The 22,540-nt window shown below is 46.1% G+C and overlaps 1 protein-coding gene across 6 annotated transcripts in view; it reads left to right on the forward strand.

Annotated features, from left to right (window-relative positions):
* The window catches only part of mark2b (MAP/microtubule affinity-regulating kinase 2b), a 193,215-nt gene that overhangs the window by 102,187 nt on the left and 68,488 nt on the right, over nucleotides 1-22,540 (forward strand). For all 6 annotated transcript variants that reach the window (XM_087983805.1, XM_087983803.1, XM_087983802.1 and 3 more), the window contains exons 4-6: nucleotides 14,144-14,192; nucleotides 15,437-15,502; nucleotides 21,643-21,713. In XM_087983805.1, the coding sequence (XP_087839931.1) occupies nucleotides 14,144-14,192; nucleotides 15,437-15,502; nucleotides 21,643-21,713 (186 nt within the window). The remainder of the gene's footprint in view (nucleotides 1-14,143; nucleotides 14,193-15,436; nucleotides 15,503-21,642; nucleotides 21,714-22,540) is intronic.

Raw genomic sequence — 22,540 nt, forward strand, 5'->3', positions numbered from 1 at the left:
AACTTTGTGAGGGGCACTGTAAGGCTCAGTCAGAACTTTGAGTACACTGAGCGACATCGCAAAACTCTCATGGGACTCGTTATAGCATGAAGGACACTATGTAACTCACTCAGACCTCCCTGTACTGTGAGGGACACTAAAACTCACTCAGGACTGTCTGTAGTGTGAGGGGTACCATATGTCTCACCGAGAGGGATACTGCAAGTGTGTGGAGTGTGTGGAGCACTGTAAAACTTACTTGGAACTCACACCGGCACGGTGGCACGGTGGTTAGCACTGCTGCCTCGCAGCGCCAGAGACCCGGGTTCAATTCCCGCCTCAGGCGACTGACTGTGTGGAGTTTGCACGTTCTCCCCGTGTCTGCGTGGGTTTCCTCCGGGTGCTCCGGTTTCCTCCCACACTCCAAAGATGTGCAAGTCAGGTGAATTGGCCATGCTAAATTGCCCGTAGTGTTAGGTAAAGGGGTAAATGTATGGGTGGGTTACGCTTCGGCGGGTCGGTGTGGACTTGTTGGGCCGAAGGGCCTGTTTCCACACTGTAAGTAATCTAATCTAATCTAAAAAAACTCCCTGTAGTGTGAGGAGAACTGTTAAACTCACTCTGAACTCTCTGCGGTGTGAGGAGCACTGTAAAACTCACTCTGAACACTCTGCAGTGTGAGGAGCACTGTAAAACTCACTCTGAACTCTCTGCGGTGTGAGGAGCACTGTAAAACTCACTCTGAACTCCCTGTAGTGTGAGGAGAACTGTAAAACTCACTCTGAACTCTCTGCGGTGTGAGGAGCACTGTAAAACTCACTCTGAACTCTCTGCGGTGTGAGGAGCACTGTAAAACTCACTCTGAACTCCCTGCGGTGTGAGGAGCACTGTAAAACTCACTCTGAACTCCCTGCGGTGTGAGGAGAACTGTAAAACTCACTCTGAACTCCCTGTAGTGTGAGGAGAACTGTAAAACTCACTCTGAACTCTCTGCGGTGTGAGGAGCACTGTAAAACTCACTCTGAACTCTCTGCGGTGTGAGGAGCACTGTAAAACTCACTCTGAACTCCCTGCGGTGTGAGGAGCACTGTAAAAATTGCTTGTGTCTCACTGTAATGTGAAGAAGATGGTAAAACCTGTTTGAATCTCTTTGTGGAGGTTCAATGTTGAGGTAGCATCACACTGTTGGAGAGTGAGTGCTGATTAGCCCTGCATTGTTGCAGGCTCAGCACAGCGAGCTGGTGGTGTCAGAGGGTCAGATCTGAGGGAGTGCCACACTGTCGGAGGGTCACCACTGAGGGAGTGCCACACTGTCGGAGGGTCACCACTGAGGGAGTGCTGCACTGTTGGATGGTGAGTGCTGAGGAGGGGGTGATGACGGTCAGTGGTTTCAGAGTCGGTTGAATCAACAGTAATGGATCCTGTGACATCATTTGAAGTTCAGCTTTAACCCCACTATCTCACATTGGCAAATTAAACACACTTCTCAACAATGCTAATTGAAAGACGTCTGACTCGAGCAGACTTGATGGGCTGAATGGTTTACAACTGCTCCCTTGTCTTATAGTCTTATAGTCTCTCGTAGGACAGCCATCACGTTCCATAGATATTTGGATGAGTGAGGTACATGGGTATGATAATTTTCACACTCTGAAGATTTCACAGATCTGCGTGAATTAGTTTCTCTGCTTCTGTCACTTTTCAGATCAATGTGTGTGTATTGTCGGGACTTAATGGCTACATAAGTGCTCTCAACAGAGCGTTAACTTTACAAAGGCAGTCTTCCCCATTTGAAGGGAAGGACTTGGTATTGGCAGCAACACACCATATCCTTGGCTGTTATCCGATGCTGGTTTTAAATGTAATCTTTTCATTTATAAAAGAAGCCATGCATTTACAATAGGGGGAGAGAGATCAATTATACTTGTAAGACTGGATTCTCCAGATAGTATGGAGCGCCTTCAGGAAACCGAAACCTGTGTCAATGCAGGGCTTGGCATTGTAAAAACTCAGGCTGACAGGCAGAGAAAGGACATTATGGGATGAAGGACTGGTGGTAGTTGGAGGCAGGTGAAAGTCTCCAACCAACCTGCTGTCTCTTCTGTGCTCTGTCCCCCTCGTGCGTGCAGCTTCTGTAGCCATTGCCCTCGCATTCATGGGCGCTCTGCATCCTCCCCCTCGTGCGCGTGGGCAATCTGTTCCCCTCCCCTTTCCCTTCATGCGCGATCTGTCCCCTCCCCCTCTTGCGTGTGGGCACTCTGTCCTCCTCCCCCTTGCCCTCATGTATGTGCTCTGTCCCCCTCCCCCTTGCCCTCGCATATGAGCTCTGTCCCCTACCCCCCTCGATCGGTCCCCTTCCATCTTGCACTCAGTCCCCCTCCCCCTCACACCTACGCACAGGCACTCTATCCACCTATCCCTCCCGCGTGTGCATTCTGTCACCCTCCCCTAGTGCTCACGTGCTCTGTCCCCCTCGTCTTGCGTGCGTTCTGCCTCCCTCCTCCTCATCCCATGTGATCTGTCCCACTCCCCCTCCCCCTCGCGTGTGTGCGCTCTGCGTCCTTTGCCCATGCTCTGTCCCCTTCTCCCTCACCCCTGCCCTATCCCCTGTCGCCCTCGCCCTCGCCCTGTCCTCTTCGTCCACGCTCTGTTGCCCATGCGCTGTCTCTCTCGCACATGTGCACTCCTTTGCTCTCGCTCTCGCCCTCGCCCTTGCCCTTGCCCCCTCTCTCCTTCTCGCACTCTCTCTCACTCCCTCATGCGTGCTGTCTCTCTCCCCCTCTCTCATGTGCACTTGCGCCCTCTTCTACCCCCCCCCCCAACATGCACCCAGAGGCACCGTGCTTCATCACGCCCCCCCCCCCCCCACATTCCCTCACTCTTTTCTGCCCTCCCAAATACACACACTCCCACACACCCATTCTTCCCCGCCACACTCATTTCCCCACATGCACATTCCTGCAACCTCTTATTTTTATAGATACACACACACTTACCGACCAACACTTCCTTCCTACTAACCCCATTAAAGATGCACCAACAAATGTGCGTGCGCACAGAATGGCCTACATATATTCCCTCCACATATCCCCTCCATACATACATGCCCATCACAGCCAGAGTCATTCCTGGTCCTACCCCTCTGCCATGTGCCGTCTTTCTCTCTTCTCCCCACCTGCACCTCTTCTGCACACTCACCTTTTCGTTCTCTCCCAGTCCTGTTTTAGTCCATTACAATTTACCCTTCTTTCTGCCCTTTTCTCCCGGTCTCCCCTCCCCATCTATTTCTGGTTTTAGTGCTGACCCCCTTTTCCCGAACATTCGCTTTGGGCTAAGAATGAACCACTGCTTACTATCTGTATGTTTCCTGTGTACTTTGGGTCTTTTTCATGATGCTGATTTGCTATAATCCAGTCATTCACTGCTGCTTGAGCAATTCTTGAGCTTGGGAATGGCTACCAGCTTCACATTAAGCCATCCAGGTCTATGTCCACTTGTATACTGTCCTTTCTTTCCCAGGACAGAAGGTATTTCAGCTTCTGCCAGCTGCCCATTGCTGTGTCAGATCTGGTTTGTTAAATATATTTGAGTTATACTTATACATTCAACTAAGAACCAAATTTATGAAAGAGTAGCAGTAGGTATTACAGGGACCTTCCAAAATGCCTTGTTTTGATACTTGGCAAAACTTTAATGCTAGATATCTGTACTGGTTTTCATTAAAGATTGTTGAATTAGATTAAAGACAAGATGGTTGCAATAAGCCAATCACATCACAAATAAATATGCTTCCTTTAACCTTTATTCTCATTTTCCCTGGTTTTCTCATTTTGAATTGGTCTTTGTTGACCAAATGAGCTTGGGTTGTTTTTATTATCCATGGGCAGTGGCTTTTGCTGGCTAGACCCACCATTTATTGACCATCCCTATTTGCCCCTTGAGAAAGTGGTGGAAAGCTGCCTTTATGTGCTGTAGGTAGAGCTATAATGCCCTTAGGGAGGGAATTCCATGATTTTGACCCAGCGACACTGTATTTCCAAGTCAGATTGGTGATTGGCTTGGAGGGGGTCTTGAAGGGGGTGGTATTTCTATGTATCTGCTGCCTTTGCTGTTGTAGTGGAGGGAGTGCGGTTGTGCAGCAGTGACTGGTGATGGTGGGTGATTGGGCTGTCAGTCCTGTTGACTTAACATTTTGAGCTGCCTCTTCTGTTTTTACCGTTACCATTGATGAATGTGGTTTTGACTGTTGATTCCAATAGTTGCACCTCGTACTGCTAATTACTATCTTGCCCTCTTGTTTTTATTGTCTGTTTCTGATGTGGACTTGACTGTGATTAATGGTGGTCATCTCTGGTCCATTCAAATGTACCTTGGGAAGATACAGGAATGTAGAGCTGAGAGTCCCTGCAGGGTTGTAGATGTCACAATGCACTGACACACTCCAGCTCTTGTTTCTCCTCCTCCTCCCGTTCCCCCCCACCCAAAATAAAATCATGTTGTCATCTCCTGTGTAATTTCAGTCCTTTAAAGGATCAGAATCTGTTCTTACAGATATTCCTGTCTTCCTGGGTAGTGTAATGCACCATTGCTACTGAGGGCAAAGCTGTTACTTTGCATTCCTTTACAAGACAAAGCCAGCAGTGATGCACATAAACTCAAGCAGGTTCCTGAGACTGCTGTTTAGCCACTGCCTTGCATGGTGCCAAAAGTTTTGGATTTTGCTTGCAGTGTATTGAAGGTGTATTGCTTATCTGACCTTGAAATCAGTATATGTTTGTACAAAACTGACGGTTCAAGGTGGTGGGAGAGGCTATATTAGTTGGTGATTAGTTTCAGTTTCAGGGAGCGCTGTGCCATCAGGGCGCCAGTGTCAAGGGAGCACTACGCTGTTGGAGGGTCGGTGCCAAGGGAGCGCTGCGTGGTCAAGGCAGCGGTGCTAAAGGAGTACTGCGCCGTCGGAGGGGTGGTGCCAAGGGAGCGCTGCGTCATCGGAGGGTCTGTCCCAAGGGAGCGCTGTGCTGTCAGAGGTTCGATGCTGAAGGAGCACTGTATTGTCGGAGGGTCGGTGCCAAGGGAGCGTTGTGCCGTCAGAGGTACAGTGCTGAGGGAGCGCTGTGTTGTCGGAGGGTCGGTGTCAAGGAAGCGCTGTGCTGTCAGGGCAGCGGTGCCAAGGGAGTACTGCACCGTCAGAGGGTCAGTACTGAGGGAGCGCTGCACCATTGGAGGGTCGGGCCCAAGGGAGTGCTTCAGCCGTCGGAGGGTCAGTGCTGAGGGAGCGCTGCACTGTCAGAAGGTCAGTGCTGAGGGAGTGCTGCACTGTCGGAGGGTCAGTGCTGAGGGAACGCCGCACCGTCGGAGGGTCAGTGCTGAGGGAGCACCGCATCGTCGGATGGTCAGTGCTGAGGGAGCGCCGCATCGTCGGAGGGTCAGTGCTGAGGGAGCGCCGCACTGTCGGAGGGTCAGTGATGAGGGAGCGCCGCACCATTGGAGGGTCGGTCCCGAGGGAGTGCTTCATCGTCGGAGGGTCAGTGCTGACGGGACACTGCTCGGTCGGAGGGTCAGTGCCAAGGGTGCGTTGCGCTGTTGGAGGGTTGGTGTGCCAAGCAAGTGCTGCGCCGTTGGAGGGTTGGTGCCAAGAGGGCGCTGCGCTGTCGGAGGGTTGGTGCCGAGGCAGCACTGCGCCGTCGGAGGGTCGGTGCCAAGAGAGCGCTGTGCCATCGAAGGGTCGGTGCCAAGAGAGCGCTGTACCATCAGAGGGTCGGTGCCAAGAGAGCGCTGCGCCGTCGGAGGGTCGGTGCCGAGGCAGCACTGTGCCGTCGGAGGGTTGGTGCCGAGGCGATGCTGCACCGTCGGAGGGTCGGTGCCGAGGCGGCACTACGCCGTCGGAGGGTCGGTGCCAAGTAAGTGCTGCGCTGTTGGAGGGTTGGTGCCAAGGGAACACTGCGCCGTCAGAAGATCGGCACCCAGGGAGCTCTGCGCTGTCGGAGGGTCAGTCCCAAGGGGAACTGTGCCGTCGGAGGCTTGGTCCCACAGGGGCGCTGTGTCATCGGAGTGTCATGCCAAGGCAACATTGTCGGAGGGTCGGCACTGAGGGAGCACCATGCAATTGGAGGATCGGTGCCAAGGGAGTGTTGTGCCATCGGAGGGTCGGCGCCAAGAAACTACTGCATTCTGAGGTGCTGCGCCTTCTCTTTGAGTGTCTGACAGCTCATCGAAGCCATAAGATATTGTGGAAATTCAGTTGTTGCATTGAGGACAGACTTGGTCATTAGTGCATAGCAAATGCTATTAATGGAGCTGGAAATAACTGATATGTTAATGTTTGATATATTACACGAAGGGATTGTCACAGCATTGACCTTGTGAAGTCTTGGAAGGTTCTGAGCTGGTGAACAGCACTATGGAAATGCTTATTTTGACTCTTGGTTGAGGGAATAGTGTTCTGTCCTGAGAGAACTGTCCTAAGCAGGGAGGCTGGATTGTTGGACATCTGTAAGAAGTTGCCTCTTTACCTGTCTCCTACAGAGATGTTGAGTCATAGAAATGCAAGTAGGCCATTCAGTAAGATCATGGCTGATCTGTGGCCTAACTCGATGCTGCCTTGGATCCATATCTCTTGATAACCTTCCTTAATAAAAAAAAGGTCTGTCTCAGATTTGAATTTAGCAATTAAATTAGTATCAACTGCCATTTGAGGAAGAGAATTCCCAAGCCTCCACTCTCTGTGTGTCGAAGTGCTTCCTGACATCACTCCTGAATGGCCTGTATCTAATTTTTAGACAGTGCCACCTAGTTCTAAAATCTAGACCAGTGGCAATAATTTATCTTACCTGCCTTTCCCTGTTTATATCCTGAAGACCTTGATTAGATCACCCCTAATTTATCTAATCTCTCCTCAGAAATTAACCCCTGAAGTCCAGGTACCATCCTGTGTTGAATTCCCTCCCTTCATCCCTTCCTAAGGTGTGGTACCCAGATTTGCTTGCAGCGCTCCACCTAGGGGTCTGACTAGAGTTTTGTATAGCTGCAGCATAATGTCTGCATCACTAAATTCCAGCCCTTTAGATACGAAGGCCAGCTTTCCTTTAGCCTCCTTTCACTATTTCCTACATCCTGTTTGTGGCATTTTAAAGAGTTATGCACCTGAACCCAGCAATATCATTGGACAGCCACCGTATTTAATTTTGTGCCGTCTTAACAAAACGGTACCCAGATCTTATCCTTTCACAGCCTGAAATGGATAACCTTGCTTCCTCATGTGTTCATGCCATGAATTTGAGCTTTTGAGTTTTTGGCCGTGTGCAGTGAAATCTCAGGAAGCATGAACCGTGTCCAGAGTTACTTGGGGTAATTATATCTGATAAACACAACAATAATCTCATCCTAAACAAATCTGAATCATACATAACAACTGAGGGAGTGTCTGGAAACGTGTGTGTTGGTGGCTTTGTGTTCAGTTGGATCATTTGCAAAGCTATGAGAGAAAAGCCAAAACAGTTCAGCCACCATGAACCCAGTGGGCAGAGTGGCCTTTCTCATTGTGGTTTGATTCTATTGGGTGGATTAAGTCATTCTGCGTTTAGTTTTTGTGAAATGTGTTTCCTGTTTGCTATGATGTAAATGTATTCATTCAATATTTCTGACCCACAAGACTTCGACTGACCCATGGCTGATTGTTTTCACTGTGTCAGAAAAAGCCAACTGGAGCTGAGATCACAGCCTGTATTCTCTCCAAACTCTCACTATCCTCTCTCCATTTCCTACTTTCTACACTTGCTCATTATAACGGCACAGGTGCAGACCCATTCAATCCACCAAACTGATGCTGGTTCTCTGGACAGCAATCCAATCATTTCAATTCTCTGCTGTATCCCTTTGACATTGTGAGTCTATTGCCCCTATATCTTCAGTTTCCAGACTCTATCCTACTCCTCTGCTAGTAATGGCAATGGCAGCTATTATATGACCTTAGAGGCAGACGAGGTTTCCAGTTAATATCTCCTGAGAAAGATGAAATCTCTGACAATGCAGCACTTTCTCGGTACTGTGCTGGAGTGTCAACCAGATGTCTATGCACGAACGCTGGAGAGAGGCTTACCTCCAAGTCAGGATGATGAAGGTTCAAAAGCGCTGCCAACTGAACTCTACTGGACACACGAACCTGGGGTGCACCTTCCAGGAAGGAACTGGTATTTATTCAAAGGTGTGGTACTCTGTTACTGGCAGCAGTGAAAGAATGATCGAAAGTACCACACTTTTTTATGTGCATCTACTGGAAAACCTCAGGGGAGTCATTTCTTTTCAAAGTAATAAGCTCCCTGTACCTGTCTGAGCTACCTAGGTTCATAAATACACAGATATTGCATCTGCGTGTACCTCTGTCATCAACTCAGAAATTGCTTGAGTCTCTATATTTAAAATCTGGGGTGCGGGGCGCACGTCTGTGCACGGGTGTTACTTCTGATGTTTAATAAGGTTTTCCTGTTAATGGAACTCATTATAAACTGCTGTATCAATATTTGCCTTCCCAAAATGTTGTGTGAACCATCACTTAGCAGTCCAGGCCAATTGGTGACTCTGGTATCTCTTTAATGGCAATGCTTGGATATGTTTTTCAACAATGCTAATTTTTATTGCCCTTGAGATGCTGGTAGTTGTGATGTGATAGTACGCAATGGAAGTGTCTTTCTTATCCATTTCTCAAGGCAGTAAAGGGTCAGCCATTTACAGTAGGTCTGGAGTCACATGTAGGCCAGATTAAGTAAGGACAGCAGGTAAGGTTCAGTGCATTACTGAAACAGTTTCATGACAATCCAGCAGGTCTAAGGTCATTCCTGATGCTAGTTTTATATTTCAGATTTCTTTGTTTGAATTTATATTCTGCAGCTGCTATGGTAGAATTGGAGCTGATATCTTTGGAACTTCACTGCAGGTTGACTGGATTGTTAAACTTGTGATCTAACCACTGTTTTGCTGCATGTACTGTGGTGTGAATAAGGTTTGGCTGGAATCTGTTTGAAGCAGGCAGATATTAACATTTATCTGAATGGATCGTTCAGCCCCAGACTGAAATACTTGTGAACGATCATGGCATGCCCTGGCATAAATAGAACGTGGTTGTTTTTCAAAGCCATGCAATGTAAACATGAGCGGTATTTTCTTACATTGACCTCACTGGATTTGACCCTTGGCACGTCAGCTTGGCTGCTGCGCAGTGTTGTTAGTATTTATTTATAACCCCGAGGGGCTGGGAGGTGTGGTTACCACAGAGCTCTTTCATCTCGCTCTCGCTCAGAAATCCTGACGATAACTTCCCGTATTCCTCGCTGTTTGAAGAAGGGAAGGTTCCTTTTGTAACCCATAACTGACCAATACTACAGCTGTATGGCCCCTGGGTGTGTTTTCCTTGTACCTTTGCTGAGAAACTATGTACATCATGCTAATCCTGGTTGTTTTTTCGTACAGTACTTACTCTCATCTGGAATGCCTATTTTTTTGCCCCCCCGTCCCTAGTTTGGATACAAATTTCTTTACAGCCGCAAGCTTTTAAGTAAGGACCACCCATAAATCCCAGAGCATTCAATCTCAAAAACAAATGCCAGACAGTCAGAATCTGATTATCATCAGTCTTCATCAGGGCACTGAATAAAGTACTGCGGCTACTTAAGGGAGTGCGAGAACTTAAGCAATCATGCACAACAGATTTTAGTAAGTGTTTATTGTAGCAAACAAGCTGAAAGTTGCAGGAAAGGTAGATTCAGTTCTCTATTTGTGTGGCTGCTGTTAACATTTTAGATGGCTCAGGATTAGCAAAAACGCTTGTCATTCCTATCGCTGCACTGCAATACCTCTCTCATTATTGGAAAATTCACCTTTCTTTCTGTCAGTCTCTCCTTGACCCTGTATTTGCAGATCTCCTCCAGTCCCGAGAGCGCTCAGAGATATCTGAGCTTCTCTGCTTCTGGCCCTTTGCTGCCCCCCCACCTTTTAATCTAGCCCCATCATTGCCCCCAGTTATCATGATAGAATCCCTACAGTGTGGAAACATGACATTCGGCCCATCGAGTCCACACTGACCCTCTGAACAGCATCCACCCAGACCCAGCTGCAACAAGAATAAGAAGAAATGATTCCCAGTTACAGGAGCAGTCAGAAGCCAGAGGTAAACAGATTTAAGAAGATTAGCAAAAGAGAAAGACAATGAGGAATATTGTAATACAGCAAGTTGTTGTGATCTAGAATGTGCTGCCTACTGGGGCAGTGGAAACAGATTCAACAGGAAATATCAAAATGAATTCATAGATTTCATGGAATCCCTAGAGTGTGGAAGCAGGCCATTCAACCCATCAAGTCAGCACCAACCCTCCAAAGAGCATCCTACCCAGATCACACCCCTAACCCCCTCCTTAATTAAATAAATCTGCAATTAAAAAGCTAATCACCACCAATGGTGATCATAAAACCATAATTGATTTGTCATTTTAAAAAAAACCTGCTTTACAAATGTTCTTCAGAGAAGGAAACCTTCCAAGTTGACTTGGTCTGACCTAACCTAAATAGGACTCTAGAGCCACAGCAATGTGATTGATTCCTAACTGCTTTCTGAAACAACCACACAAGACACACTACTGTCCAAACAGTCACTTGGTGGAACAAAACTTGAATCTTCTTGAAAAGAGAAACTTGTGTTTTTTTTTTCATTCATTTGTGGCTTCGCTGGCTGGCCAGCATTTATTGCCCATCCATAATTGTCCTTGCGAAGGTAGTGGTGAGCTGCCTTCTTGAACCACAGCAGTCCATGTGCTGTGGGTTGACGCCCATTGCCCTTAAGGAGAGAATTCTAGGATTTCCACTGAAGGAATGATGATTTATTTCTAAGTCAGGATGGTGAGTGGCTTGAAAGGGAACTTGTAGGTGATGGTCTTCTAATGTATCTGCTGCACTTGTCCTTCTAGATGGAAGTGTTGTGGGTTTGGAAGGTGCTGTCTGAGGGTCTTTGGTGAATTTTTGCAGTACATCTTGTAGGTGGTATATACTGTATATACTGTCCCTACTGAGTATCCGTGGTGGTGGGAGTAGGTGTTTGTGAATGTGGTGCCAATCGAGCAGGGGCTGCTTTGTTCTTGTGTGTAGTTGGAGCTGCGCTAATCCAGGCAAATGGAGATTATTCCATCACACTCCTGACTTGTGCCATATAGATAATGGACAGGCTTTGGGAAATCAGGAGGTGAGTTACTTGCTTCAGTATTCCTCGCCTCTGCTCTGCTCTTGTAGCATGTGTTTATGTGGTGAGTCCAGTTCATTTTCTGGTCAATGGTAACCCCCAGGATATTGATAATGGAGATTTGATGATATTAACACCACTGTCAAGGGGTGGTGGTTAGAGTGTCTGTTATTAATGATTGTCATAGTGTGGCATTTGTGTGGCATGAATGTTACTTGCCACTTGTCAGCCTAGACCTGATATTGTCTAGACCTTGTTGCACTTGAACATGGACCACTTCAGTATCTGAGGAGTCACAAATGGTGCTGAACATTATGCAATCATCAGCGAATATTCCCACTTTTGATCTTTTGGTGGAGGGAAGGTCATTGGTAAAGAGCTGAAGATGGTTGGGCCTAGGACACTACCCTGAGGAACTCCAGCATTTGTCTTGTACTCAGAAGGACAAATCAAGAATGCCAAATTTCAGACAATTACATGAATTGCTGCTATAGGGAGAAAAGGCAACTTGGTTGGCAAGTTGACTCTGGCTGATTCTCCAAGCTGCAAAAAATGTGCAGTGCTCAGAATAGTTCAGCAAGTGCTGCCCAATTGTAGAATCACATCTAACTGTCAGTGGTTTGTTTTGGGATTTGAATATACAGGCTTAATGAGTATTGTCAGTAGTACTCTTAAATGATGAAAAATTAAAAGAACATGAGCTTAAACGGGAAATCGGAGATGTATGTGGTAAAAGGACATCTATAATTATGGGTGACTTTAATCTGAAAATAAATTAGGTGAATCAACTTAGTCACAATTCTATAGAGGAGGAATTCTTAGCATGTATATGGGATGGTTTTCTGGACCAATATGTTGAACAACCAATGAGAGATAGGCCGTTCTTAGACTGGGTATTATACAATGAGAAAGGAATAATTGGTAATGTGATTGTGAGAGGCCCCTTGGGAATGAACGACCACAATGTGATAGAACTCTTTATCAAGATTTTAATTTAGATAATTAGATAGTTTAGGAGTTTAATTTAGATAAATGTGAGGTGCTGCATTTTGGAAAAGCAAATCAGAGCAGGACTTAATGGTAAGATCCTATGAAGTGTTGCTGAACAAAGAGACCTTAGAGTGCAGGTTCATAGTTCTGTGAAAGTAGAGATACAGATAGATAGGATAGTGGAGAAGGTGTTTGGGATACTTTCCTTTATTGGTTAGAGCATTATCAGAGTTGGGATGTCATGTTGCGGCTGTACAGGACATTGGTTAGGCCACTGTTGGAATATTGTGTGCAGTTCTGGTCTCCTTCCTATCGGAAGGATGTTGTGAAACTTGCAAGGGTTCAGAAAAGATTTACAAGAATGTTGCCAGGGGTTGGAGGATTTGAGGCTGAACAGGCTGGGGCTGTTTTCCCTGGAGCGTTGAAGGCTGAGAGGTGACCTTATAGAGGTTTATAAAATCATGAGGGGCTTGGATAGGGTAAAGAGACAAGGGTTTTTCCCTGGGTTGGGGGAGTCCAGAACTAGAGGGTATAGGTTCAAGGTAAAAGGGGAAAGATATAAAAGGGAACTAAGGGGCAATCTTTTCACGTAGAGGGTGGTGCCTGTATGGAATGAGCTGCCAGAGGAAGTGGTGGAGGCTGGTACAGTTACAGAATTTAAAAGGCATTTGGATGGGTATATGTTTAGGAAAGGTTTAGAGGAATATGGGCCAAGTGCTGGCAAATTTGACTTCCCCCACTCACCTATTGTATTCTATGCTACTTTCTCCCCAACCCCACCCTCCTCTCACTTATCTCTCCACCCTTCAGGCTCTCTGCCTGTATTCCTGATGAAGGGCTTTTGCCCGAAACGTCGATTTCACTGCTCCTCGGATGCTGCCTGAACTGCTGTGCTCTTCCAGCACCTTTCTAATCTAGACTCTGGTTTCCAGCATCTGCAGTCATTGTTTTTACCTTGTGGATAAGCAGTGGCAAAGTTCAGAAACATGGTCATAGTTGAAAGATAAGGGGTAAATTTTTAGCACTGAGATGAGGAGAAATTTCTTCACTCAGAGAATGGTGGGCCTATAAAATTCACTACCACTGAAACTGGTTGAGGCGAAAGCATAGTGTGTTTTCAAGAAGGAGATAAAATTAGCTCTTGTGGCTGAGGGGATCTATGGATATAGGGGAAGGGTGGGATTACAGTATCGAGCTCAATGATCATATTGAATGGATGAGCTGGTTTGAGAGGCCAATTGGCCCACTCCTGCTCTTATCTTCTATGTTTGTATACTTGATTCAATCTGAGAGCTGGCCTACTAACTTGGTGTTACACCAGCACTGAAATTCATATACAACATTGTTTAGTTACATCTCGGGCGCAGTCTCTTTTCAGGTTGTTGGCAGAATTTCAGTGACGGGCTGAGAATGGTTATGTGTTTGTACAGTCACCTAGCTGAGATTAGTTAGCTTTCTTTATGATCACTTGGCTAATATTAGTTAGTGTCTGCACTGTCGCTATAGTTGCCTTTATGGTCACTGAGGATTGGATTAGTTTGTCTCTGTGTGTTCCCCGGGATTGGATCGGTTTGTCCCTGTGTTCCCTGGGATTGGATCGGTTTGTCCCTGTGTGTTTCCCGGAATTGGATCGGTTTGTTCCTGTGTGTTCCCTGGGATTGGATCGGTTTGTCCTGTGTGTTCTCCGGGATTGGATCCGTTTGTCCCTGTGTGTTTCCCGGGATTGGAATGGTTTGTCCCAGGGTTTCCTATTTTGTGTCTATGTTGTCCCTTATTTTAAAATAGATATTGAGATCCCTAATGGGAAAAGTGACACAGACACATAGGGACAAACTGGTTGAATCTTTGACTACAGGGTTAAAGTTTTATAAACTCACATGTAGATTCTTTGTGTAATGTAAGATGTCAGGTTATGCTGACTGAATTGTCATTTTGTTTGTTCTCTTCTAGTTATTTCGTGAAGTGCGAATAATGAAGATTCTAAATCATCCTAATATAGGTAAGAGTTTGCTTCTTCAAGCTGACCTTCAGTCTGTGGGGAACTGGCTGGATCTACTATGAGACTGTTAATGGGCTGTTCTATGTGGAGGTTCTATGTGTTGAGTGTCTCCTCATTCAGACCCAGCTGTTTTTGTCGTGTTCCATCCTTTCTCACTTTGACCCTTCCTGACCCTAACCCTAACCCATCCCAATCTGTGGAAACAACTGATCTGCATCTTCCCTGTCCACCCCTTTCAGTATTTTGTAACTTTCAATGAGATCACCTCTATCCTCCAACTCTCCCAATCTATGGATTCCAGAGCCTAAGTTGGAAAATGTCAGCCCTACAACTTGCTCCAGCCCACCTCACACCATGGCTAAGCAAATACTTCCCGGGTTTGGGGAAGCAACTGAGATTCTCCCCTCTTGAATTAATCATTTCCAATTCAAGTATACAGCCTTGATCATGTCAAGATGTAATATGGTGGTAAGTGCTGGCATACAATTGATCCTCGCCTTGAAGGGGTAACCTTCCCTCAGAACAGCAGGGATATGAGCATACCAATTAGGAACAGGCAGAGGCCATTCAGCTCCTTGATCCTGCTCCACTGTTTGTGGAGTTGATAGCTGGCATGTTCGCATTGGAGTTCTGCACTCCCATCTACACACCTCTGCACTTGATTCCCCAGCCTAAATAGTTTCAATCCTCTTCCATCTTAAATGTTCAGTGACCCCACCTCATTTGCCTTCTGAGGCAGAGTTCCAAAATCAGACAACCCTCTGAGACATAAAAATTCTTCTTAGCTTCATCCTGAAAAGGTAGTTAATTTTTAAACAGCTCTCTCTAGATCTAGTCCAATCTATCCAAACTTTTGTCCTTAAGACAGCCCACTTTTTCCAGATATCGATGTAGTAAACCTCCTGTGAACTGTCTGCAATGGTAAAACTCTCCCTGGGTACAAAGCATTAGCCTCCACCTCTCATGTACCACATTCCCCCACTCAGGAATCCTTTGAACATGACAGAGGTTGGGGGAAGATTTGTTTGTGTAACTCTTTCACAGTTTAGTTGCTGATTGTATGATACATACCTGACTCATTGCTCTCAAAACATGTAGCCGCAGGTTGAAAGTTCAGACCTGTGTTCAGTTTTCTTCTTGATCCTCACCATTCTTTCAGAAGATTAAATCTTTATTGCCCCATAACAGTACATTGAATCAGAGGTGAAACTTCACCTGATTTCTTTTCTCTCTGTGTTTTGCAGTTAAATTATTTGAAGTTATAGAAACTGAAAAAACACTGTATTTAGTAATGGAGTACGCCAGTGGAGGTGAGTATTGCAGCGGTTTGTGTGTCTGAGAGAATGATGTGTTAGTCACTAGTCCAGAATCTGCTCCAAGCTGGGTAATCCAAATGGAGGACAGGAAAAATTTCAGGCTGTAAGAGCTGCTCCTTTTTTTTGAGGTATTTTAGGTGTTGGAGGTGATTGCCTCGAATTCCAGGAGCAGCAATTACTGTTTTATATGCTGTTGCATTGTTTTGGAACTTTGGAGAAAAAAGTCAAAACAACAGCCGTTTAAAAGGGAGAAGAGCAGACAAAGGAAGCACATGGTGAGGACAGTGCAGGGGGGAGAGAGAGAGAGAGAGAGAACCTGCACAGTTACCGCCTTTGCTGTTTGAATTCCTGTATCGCTGGACATTGGAGTGCATCTGGGAAAATTAACAAACAGTGAAATTCACAACTAATCTTGGAGGAACTGTTGGGTGAAGTTCACAGCACAGAATCAGATAAATTAATTGTTGTTTTAAGTCTGTCCAAGAGAGAGGCTGCAGTAGTGAGTACAGTGGATTCTTTCTTGATTATATGTTTCTGGAGATGAGTCTCTTTATTAAACTTAAAATATAAGTCATAGCTATTAATTTAACCTGGAGCAGTGTTTGTAGAGGAATAAGACGGTGTTATTTTCTGGGTCTTTAGATTGTGAAGGAGCAAAAATGGCCTTTGCAGTGATATGTACTTCTTGTCAGATGTGGGAGTTTAAGGGTTACTGCAGATTATATCTGCCATAACTGCTCTTGGATGCGAATCTTATCAGATCGAGTGGATCGGTTGGAGAGACAGATAGAAGTGATGAGGAATTTGCAACAGTATGTGATGGATGACAGTTGTAGGAAGGGGGAAAGTTTCAGATACAATCATATAGATGGGTTAACTCCAGGAAGGGTAAGAGAGATAGGCAGCTAGTGCAGAAGTCTTTTGTGGATATACCCATTTCAAACAGGTATGCTGTTTTGGAAAATGTAGGGAGTGATGGATTCTCAAGGGAATGTAGCACGAACAGCCAAGTTTCTGGTATTGAGACTGGCTCTAATGCAACGGGGGGGTACGTCGCCTTCCAAGAGATCAATTGTGTTAGGGGATTCTGTAGTCAGAGGTACAGACAGACGTTTCTGTGGCCAGCAGGGAAAAAGCAGAATGGTGTGTTGTTTCCCTGGTGCCAGGCTCAAGGATGTCTCAGACAGGGTGCAGAATGTTCTCAAGGTGGAGAGGGGCCAGCAAGAGGTCATTGTCTACATTGGAACCAACGACATTGGAAGGGAAAAGGTTGATATAGTGAAGGGAGATTACAGAGGGTTAGGCAGAAATTTAAAAAGGAGGTCCTCAAGGGTAGTAATATCTGGATTACTCCCAGTGCTACGAGCTAGTGAGAGCAGGAATAGGAGGATAGAGCAGATGAATGCATGGCTGAGGAGCTGGTGTATGGGAGAAGGATTCACATTTTTGGATCATTGGAATCTGTTTTGGGGTAGAAGTGACCTGCACAAGAAGGATGGATTGCACCTAAATTGGAAGGGGACTAATATACTGGCAGGGAAATTTGCTAGAACTGCTTGGGAGGATTTAAACTAGTAAGGTGGGTGGGACTCAGGGAGATAATGAGGAAAGAGTTCGATCTGAGACGGGTACAGCTGAGAACAGAAGTGAGTCAAACAGTCAGGGCAGGCAGGGACAAGGTAGGACTAATAAATTAAACTGCATTTATTTCAATGCAAGGGGTCCAACAGGGAAGGCAGATGAACTCAGGGCATGGTTAGGAACATGGGACAGGGATATCATAACAATTACGGAAACATGGCTCAGGGATGGGCAGGACTGGCAGCTTAATGTTTCAGGATACAAATGCTACAGGAAGGATAGAAAGGGAGGCAAGAGAGGAGGGGGAGTGGCATTTTTGATAAGGGATAGCATTACAGCTGTGCTGAGGGAGGATATTCCCGGAAATACATCCAGGGAAGTTATTTGGGTGGAACTGAGAAATAAGAAAGGGATGGTCACCTTATTTAGATTGTATTATAGACCCCCCAGTAGTCAGAGGGAAATTGAGAAACAAACTTGGAAGGAGATCTCAGCTATCTGTAAGAATAATAGGGTAGTTATGGTAGGGGATTTTAACTTTCCAAGCATCGACTGGGGCTGCCATAGTGTTAAAGGTTTAGATGGAGAGGAATTTCTTAAGTGTGCACAAGACAATTTTCTGATTCAGTATGTGAATGTACCTACTAGAGAAGGTGCAAAACTTGACCTATTCTTGGGAAACAAGGCAGGGCAGGTGACTGAGGTGTCAGTGGGGGAGCACTTTGGGGCCAGCGACCATAATTCTATTTGTTTTAAAATAGTGATGGAAAAGGATAGACCAGGTCTAAAAGTTGATGTTCTAAATTGGAGAAAGGCCAATTTTGACGGTATTAGGCAAGAACTTTCGAAAGCCAATTGGAGGCAGATGTTCGCAGGTAAAGGGACGGCTGGAAAATGGGAAGCCTTCAGAAATGAGATAACAAGAATCCAGAGAAAGTACATTCCTGTCAAGGTGAAAGGGAAGGCTGGTAGGTATAGGGAATGCTGGATGACTAAAGAAATTGAGGTGAAAAATGTGTTGCTGGAAAAGCGCAGCAGGTCAGGCAGCATCCAAGGAGCAGGAGAATCGACGTTTCGGGCATAAGCCCTTCTCCTGCTCCTTGGATGCTGCCTGACCTGCTGCGCTTTTCCAGCAACACATTTTTCAGCTCTGATCTCCAGCATCTGCAGTCATCACTTTCTCCTAAAGAAATTGAGGTTTTGGTTAAGAAAAAGAAGGAAGCATATGTCAGGTATAGACAGGATAGATAGAGTGAATCCTTAGAAGAGTACAAAGAAAGTAGGAGTATACTTAAGAGGGAAATCAGGAGGGCAAAATGGGGACATGAGATAGCTTTGGCAAATAGAATTAAGGAGAATCCAAAGGGTTTTTACAAATATATTAAGGACAAAAGGGTAACTAGCGAGAGAATAGGGCCCCTCAAAGATCAGCAAGGCGGCGTTTGTGTGGAGCCACAGAAAATGGGGGAGATACTAAATGAATATTTTGCATCAGTATTTACTGTGGAAAAGGATATGGAAGATATAGACTGTAGGGAAATAGATGGTGACATGTTGCAAAATGTCCAGATTACAGAGGAGGAAGTGCTGGATGTCTTGAAACGGTTAAAGGTGGATAAATCCCCAGGGCCTGATCAGGTGTACCCGAGAACTCTGTGGGAAGCTAGAGAAGTGATTGCTGGGCCTCTTGCTGAGATATTTGTATCGATAGTCACAGGTGAGGTGCCGGAAGACTGGAGGTTGGCAAACGTGCCACTGTTTAAGAAGGGCGGTAAAGACAAGCCAGGGAACTATAGACCGGTGAGCCTGACCTTGGTGGTGGCAAGTTGTTGGAGGGAATCCTGAGGGGCAGGATGTACATGTATTTGGAAAGGCAAGGACTGATTCAGGATAGTCAACATGGCTTTGTGCGTGGGAAACCATGTCTCACAAACTTGATTGAGTTTTTTGAAGAAGTAACAAAGAAGATTGATGAGGGCAGAGCAGTAGATATGATCTATATGGACTTCAGTAAGGCGTTCGACAAGGTTCCCCATGGGAGACTGATTAGCAAGGTTAGAACTCATAGAATACAGGGAGAACTAGCCATTTGGATACAGAACTGGCTCAAAGGTTGGAGACAGAGGGTGGTGGTGGATGGTTGTTTTTCAGACTGGAGGCCTGTGACCAGTGGAGTGCCACAAGGATCGGTGCTGGGTCCTCTACTTTTTGTCATTTACATAAATGATTTGGATGCGAGCATAAGAGGTACAGTTAGTAAGTTTGCAGCTGACACCAAAATTGGAGGTGTAGTGGACAGCGAAGAGGGTTACCTCCGATTACAACAGGATCTGGACCAGATGGGCCAATGGGCTGAGAAGTGGCAGATGGAGTTTAATTCAGATAAACGCGAGGTGCTGCATTTTGGGAAAGCAAATCTTAGCAGGACTTATACACTTAATGGTAGGGTCTTCGGGAGTGTTGCTGAACAAAGAGACCTTGGAGTGCAGATTCTTAGCTCCTTGAAAGTGGAGTCGCAGGTAGATAGGATAGTGAAAAAGGCGTTTGGTATGCTTTCCTTTATTGGTCAGAGTATTGAGTACAGGAGTTGGGAGGTCATGTTGCGGCTGTACAGGACATTGGTTAGGCCACTGTTGGAATATTGTGTGCAGTTCTGGTCTCCTTCCTATCGGAAAGATGTCATGAAACTTGAAAGGGTTCAGAAAAGATTTACAAGGATGTTGCCAGGGTTGGAGGATCTGAGCTACAGGGAGAGGCTGAACAGGCTGGGGCTGTTTTCCCTGGACCGTCGGAGGATGAGGGGTGACCTTATAGAGGTTTACAAAATTATTAGGGGCATGGATAGGATAAATAGGCAAAGTCTTTTCCCTGGGGTGGGGCAGTCCATAACTAGAGGGCATAGGTTTAGGGCAAGATGGGAAAGATATAAAAGAAACCTAAGGGGCAACGTTTTCACGCAGAGGGTGGTACGTGTATGGAATGAGCTTCCAGAGGAAGTGGTGGAGGCTGGTACAATTGCAACATTTAAGAGGCAATTGGATGGGTATATGAATAGGAAGGGTTTGGAGAGATATAGGCTGGTTGCTGGCAGGTGGGACTAGTTTGGGTTGGGATATCTGGTCGGCATGGATAGGTTGGATCGAAGTGTCTGTTTCCGTGCTGTACATCTCTATGACTCTTAAATTTTGCTGCCAGGCCTGGTTACCTGTAGTAGGTTGAAAAGTATGTGTGTTACTCTGTCTCGCACTTAATTCATTGTCCTTACTTTGAAACTGGACACCATTCCCTGTGATTGTATTCACCGACAGTTCCCTGAATGCTGCATCATAGCTCTGGTCCCTCTGTCTGGACACAGCCAAGAGAGAACTTCTGAGAAAAGGCGGCCTGTTTTGATGGACTGCTTTTCATGCACCAGTCATCTTGCACACCCCATCCCACATTCCCTAGTTTAAAAAAAGCTCCTGGGAGATGCCATGCGTGGAGAGTTCTTTGTCCACTGTGTCTCTCCAATCCTGCAGCTAAGTGCAGGCTCTCCCTGAATCAATCACCAGAATTCAGCAGATTCTTGACCTGCTGTGATTGCCTCATTATCTGAACATCTATTGATAGGCCCACAGTCTGATTGCATTAGCCTGAGCTGGAATTAGCTGTTCACTGCGTTCCTTACAAGCCAATTAAATAATGTTTCAGAGATCATTTCCACCTCCTCCACTTTGATGCTTCTTTGTAAACCTGGTGGTAACACTGGCTCTAACCTGACTGGTGGTATTACTGGACTGTGAGCTAACCTGAGTTGTAAGTTGAACTGAAAACAAAAAATGCTGAAGATCACAGTGGGTTAGGTAGCATCCATGGAGAGAAAGCGAGCTAATGTTTTGAATCTAGATGACTCTTTATCAGAGACGCTCTGACCTGCTGTGATCTCCAGCATTTTTAGTTTTCAGGTCAGATTCCAGCAACTGCAGTAATTTGCTCCTGAGTTGTAAATTGATCAGACAGTGTGCTAACACATTTTCTGGTGACCCTGTTTATCAATGAAGTGTGAACTGTTGGATTCCAATCTTTTTGGATACTGTGTGGAAGGCCTAACTCTTAACCTTTCCCACTCTGAGCTCCACAGGATGCGTGAAGCTGCTGAGAGGCTGTTTTTTTTCCCCAGGGAATAGACTGTAGATCAGAGGACAGGGACAACTTCATGAAATAGTGAAGAACTGGGGGCAAAGGGCTTAATCCTGCTGTAAAACTTCATAAAGACTTGAACAGTTTGGTGGATAGGTGGCAGACGATTGTGCTGAAGAAACTTCACATGTCGTGGTTGTTAATGAGTTACAGAATTGCACATGGTCTTTCCGCCCAGCATCTATTCTTTAGGTCAATAGTTCTTTGTTGTACTTCAGCTTCCAGGTCTCTGAGGGGATGGGGATTGACTTTTGCCTGGTATTATTTTAGTATTAAATGATGGCTGCAGCTCATTGCTCACATTGTGTTCTGTGGGCTAAGTTGCTGAACAATTTGGTTGCAGCTTGCTAAGCAGTGTTTGTGTGCTCCTGCAGGGGAAGTCTTTGATTATTTAGTTGCACATGGAAGAATGAAAGAAAAAGAAGCAAGAGCGAAATTCAGACAGGTCAGTGCTCACCAACAACCTCTCCTCTCCATTTCTTCCTTCCCTTATCTCTCTCTGTCCTTCATCAGCCACAGCTCAAATTCATCCTCCCCCCCCCTTCCCCGAACCCTGCCACCTCTTACTGGCCCTTCTCTGATTCCTACCTCCTCGTCCTCTCCTCACCTCCCTCACCACCTTCCCTCTCTCCTTTCTCCCCTTCCTCCCTCCCCCCCCCTCCCCCCCTCCCCCCCTCCCCCATTCATTCCACATTTCCCCACATCTCCGTCCCTTCCCACACCATTTTCAGCCGGAGCCCAACCCCACTGTCTCCTCCCCCAGACCCCTTTACCAACCTAGATGTTGTGTGTTGATTTTTGCCTGATGTTATTTTGGTGGGGGGTGGGGGTGTGTGGGATGGTGGTGGCATTGGTATGGAGGAGAGGAGGCAGAGGACGAGGTGGTGTTGCTAAGTGGGAGCTGGACCTCTAGCTGTGGATCCCTGACCTTCTCCGCTGTGCCCACCCAATGAATACTGAGGGGCTCAACTGGTTCTCATTGAGCTGAGCACAGGACAGAGGTGAGGCATGGGTCCTCCCTGCATGGTGTAGAGCATTGCTACAACATTTGGAATCTGCTAACAGCAGGCATTACTGTATTGTTCTAAATTCAAAAGCTAAGATGTTCACAAAACGTCTCAACCTGGAATTACATTCTTTTATCTACAATGTGCATGTTAAGCTGCCATGTTGACATTTCCTATTTAACTTGCCTGTCTGTACTGTCACTGTGCATTTGCAGCCCCTGGCCTCACTGGTATCTGGTGAATTTTTCACCACAATATCTTGTCC

The sequence above is a fragment of the Chiloscyllium plagiosum genome, unplaced genomic scaffold, assembly GCF_037043375.1.
Source record: "Chiloscyllium plagiosum isolate Xiang-an unplaced genomic scaffold, Cpla_swu_hap1 HiC_scaffold_46, whole genome shotgun sequence".
NCBI classification, from domain to species: Eukaryota; Metazoa; Chordata; class Chondrichthyes; order Orectolobiformes; family Hemiscylliidae; genus Chiloscyllium; species Chiloscyllium plagiosum.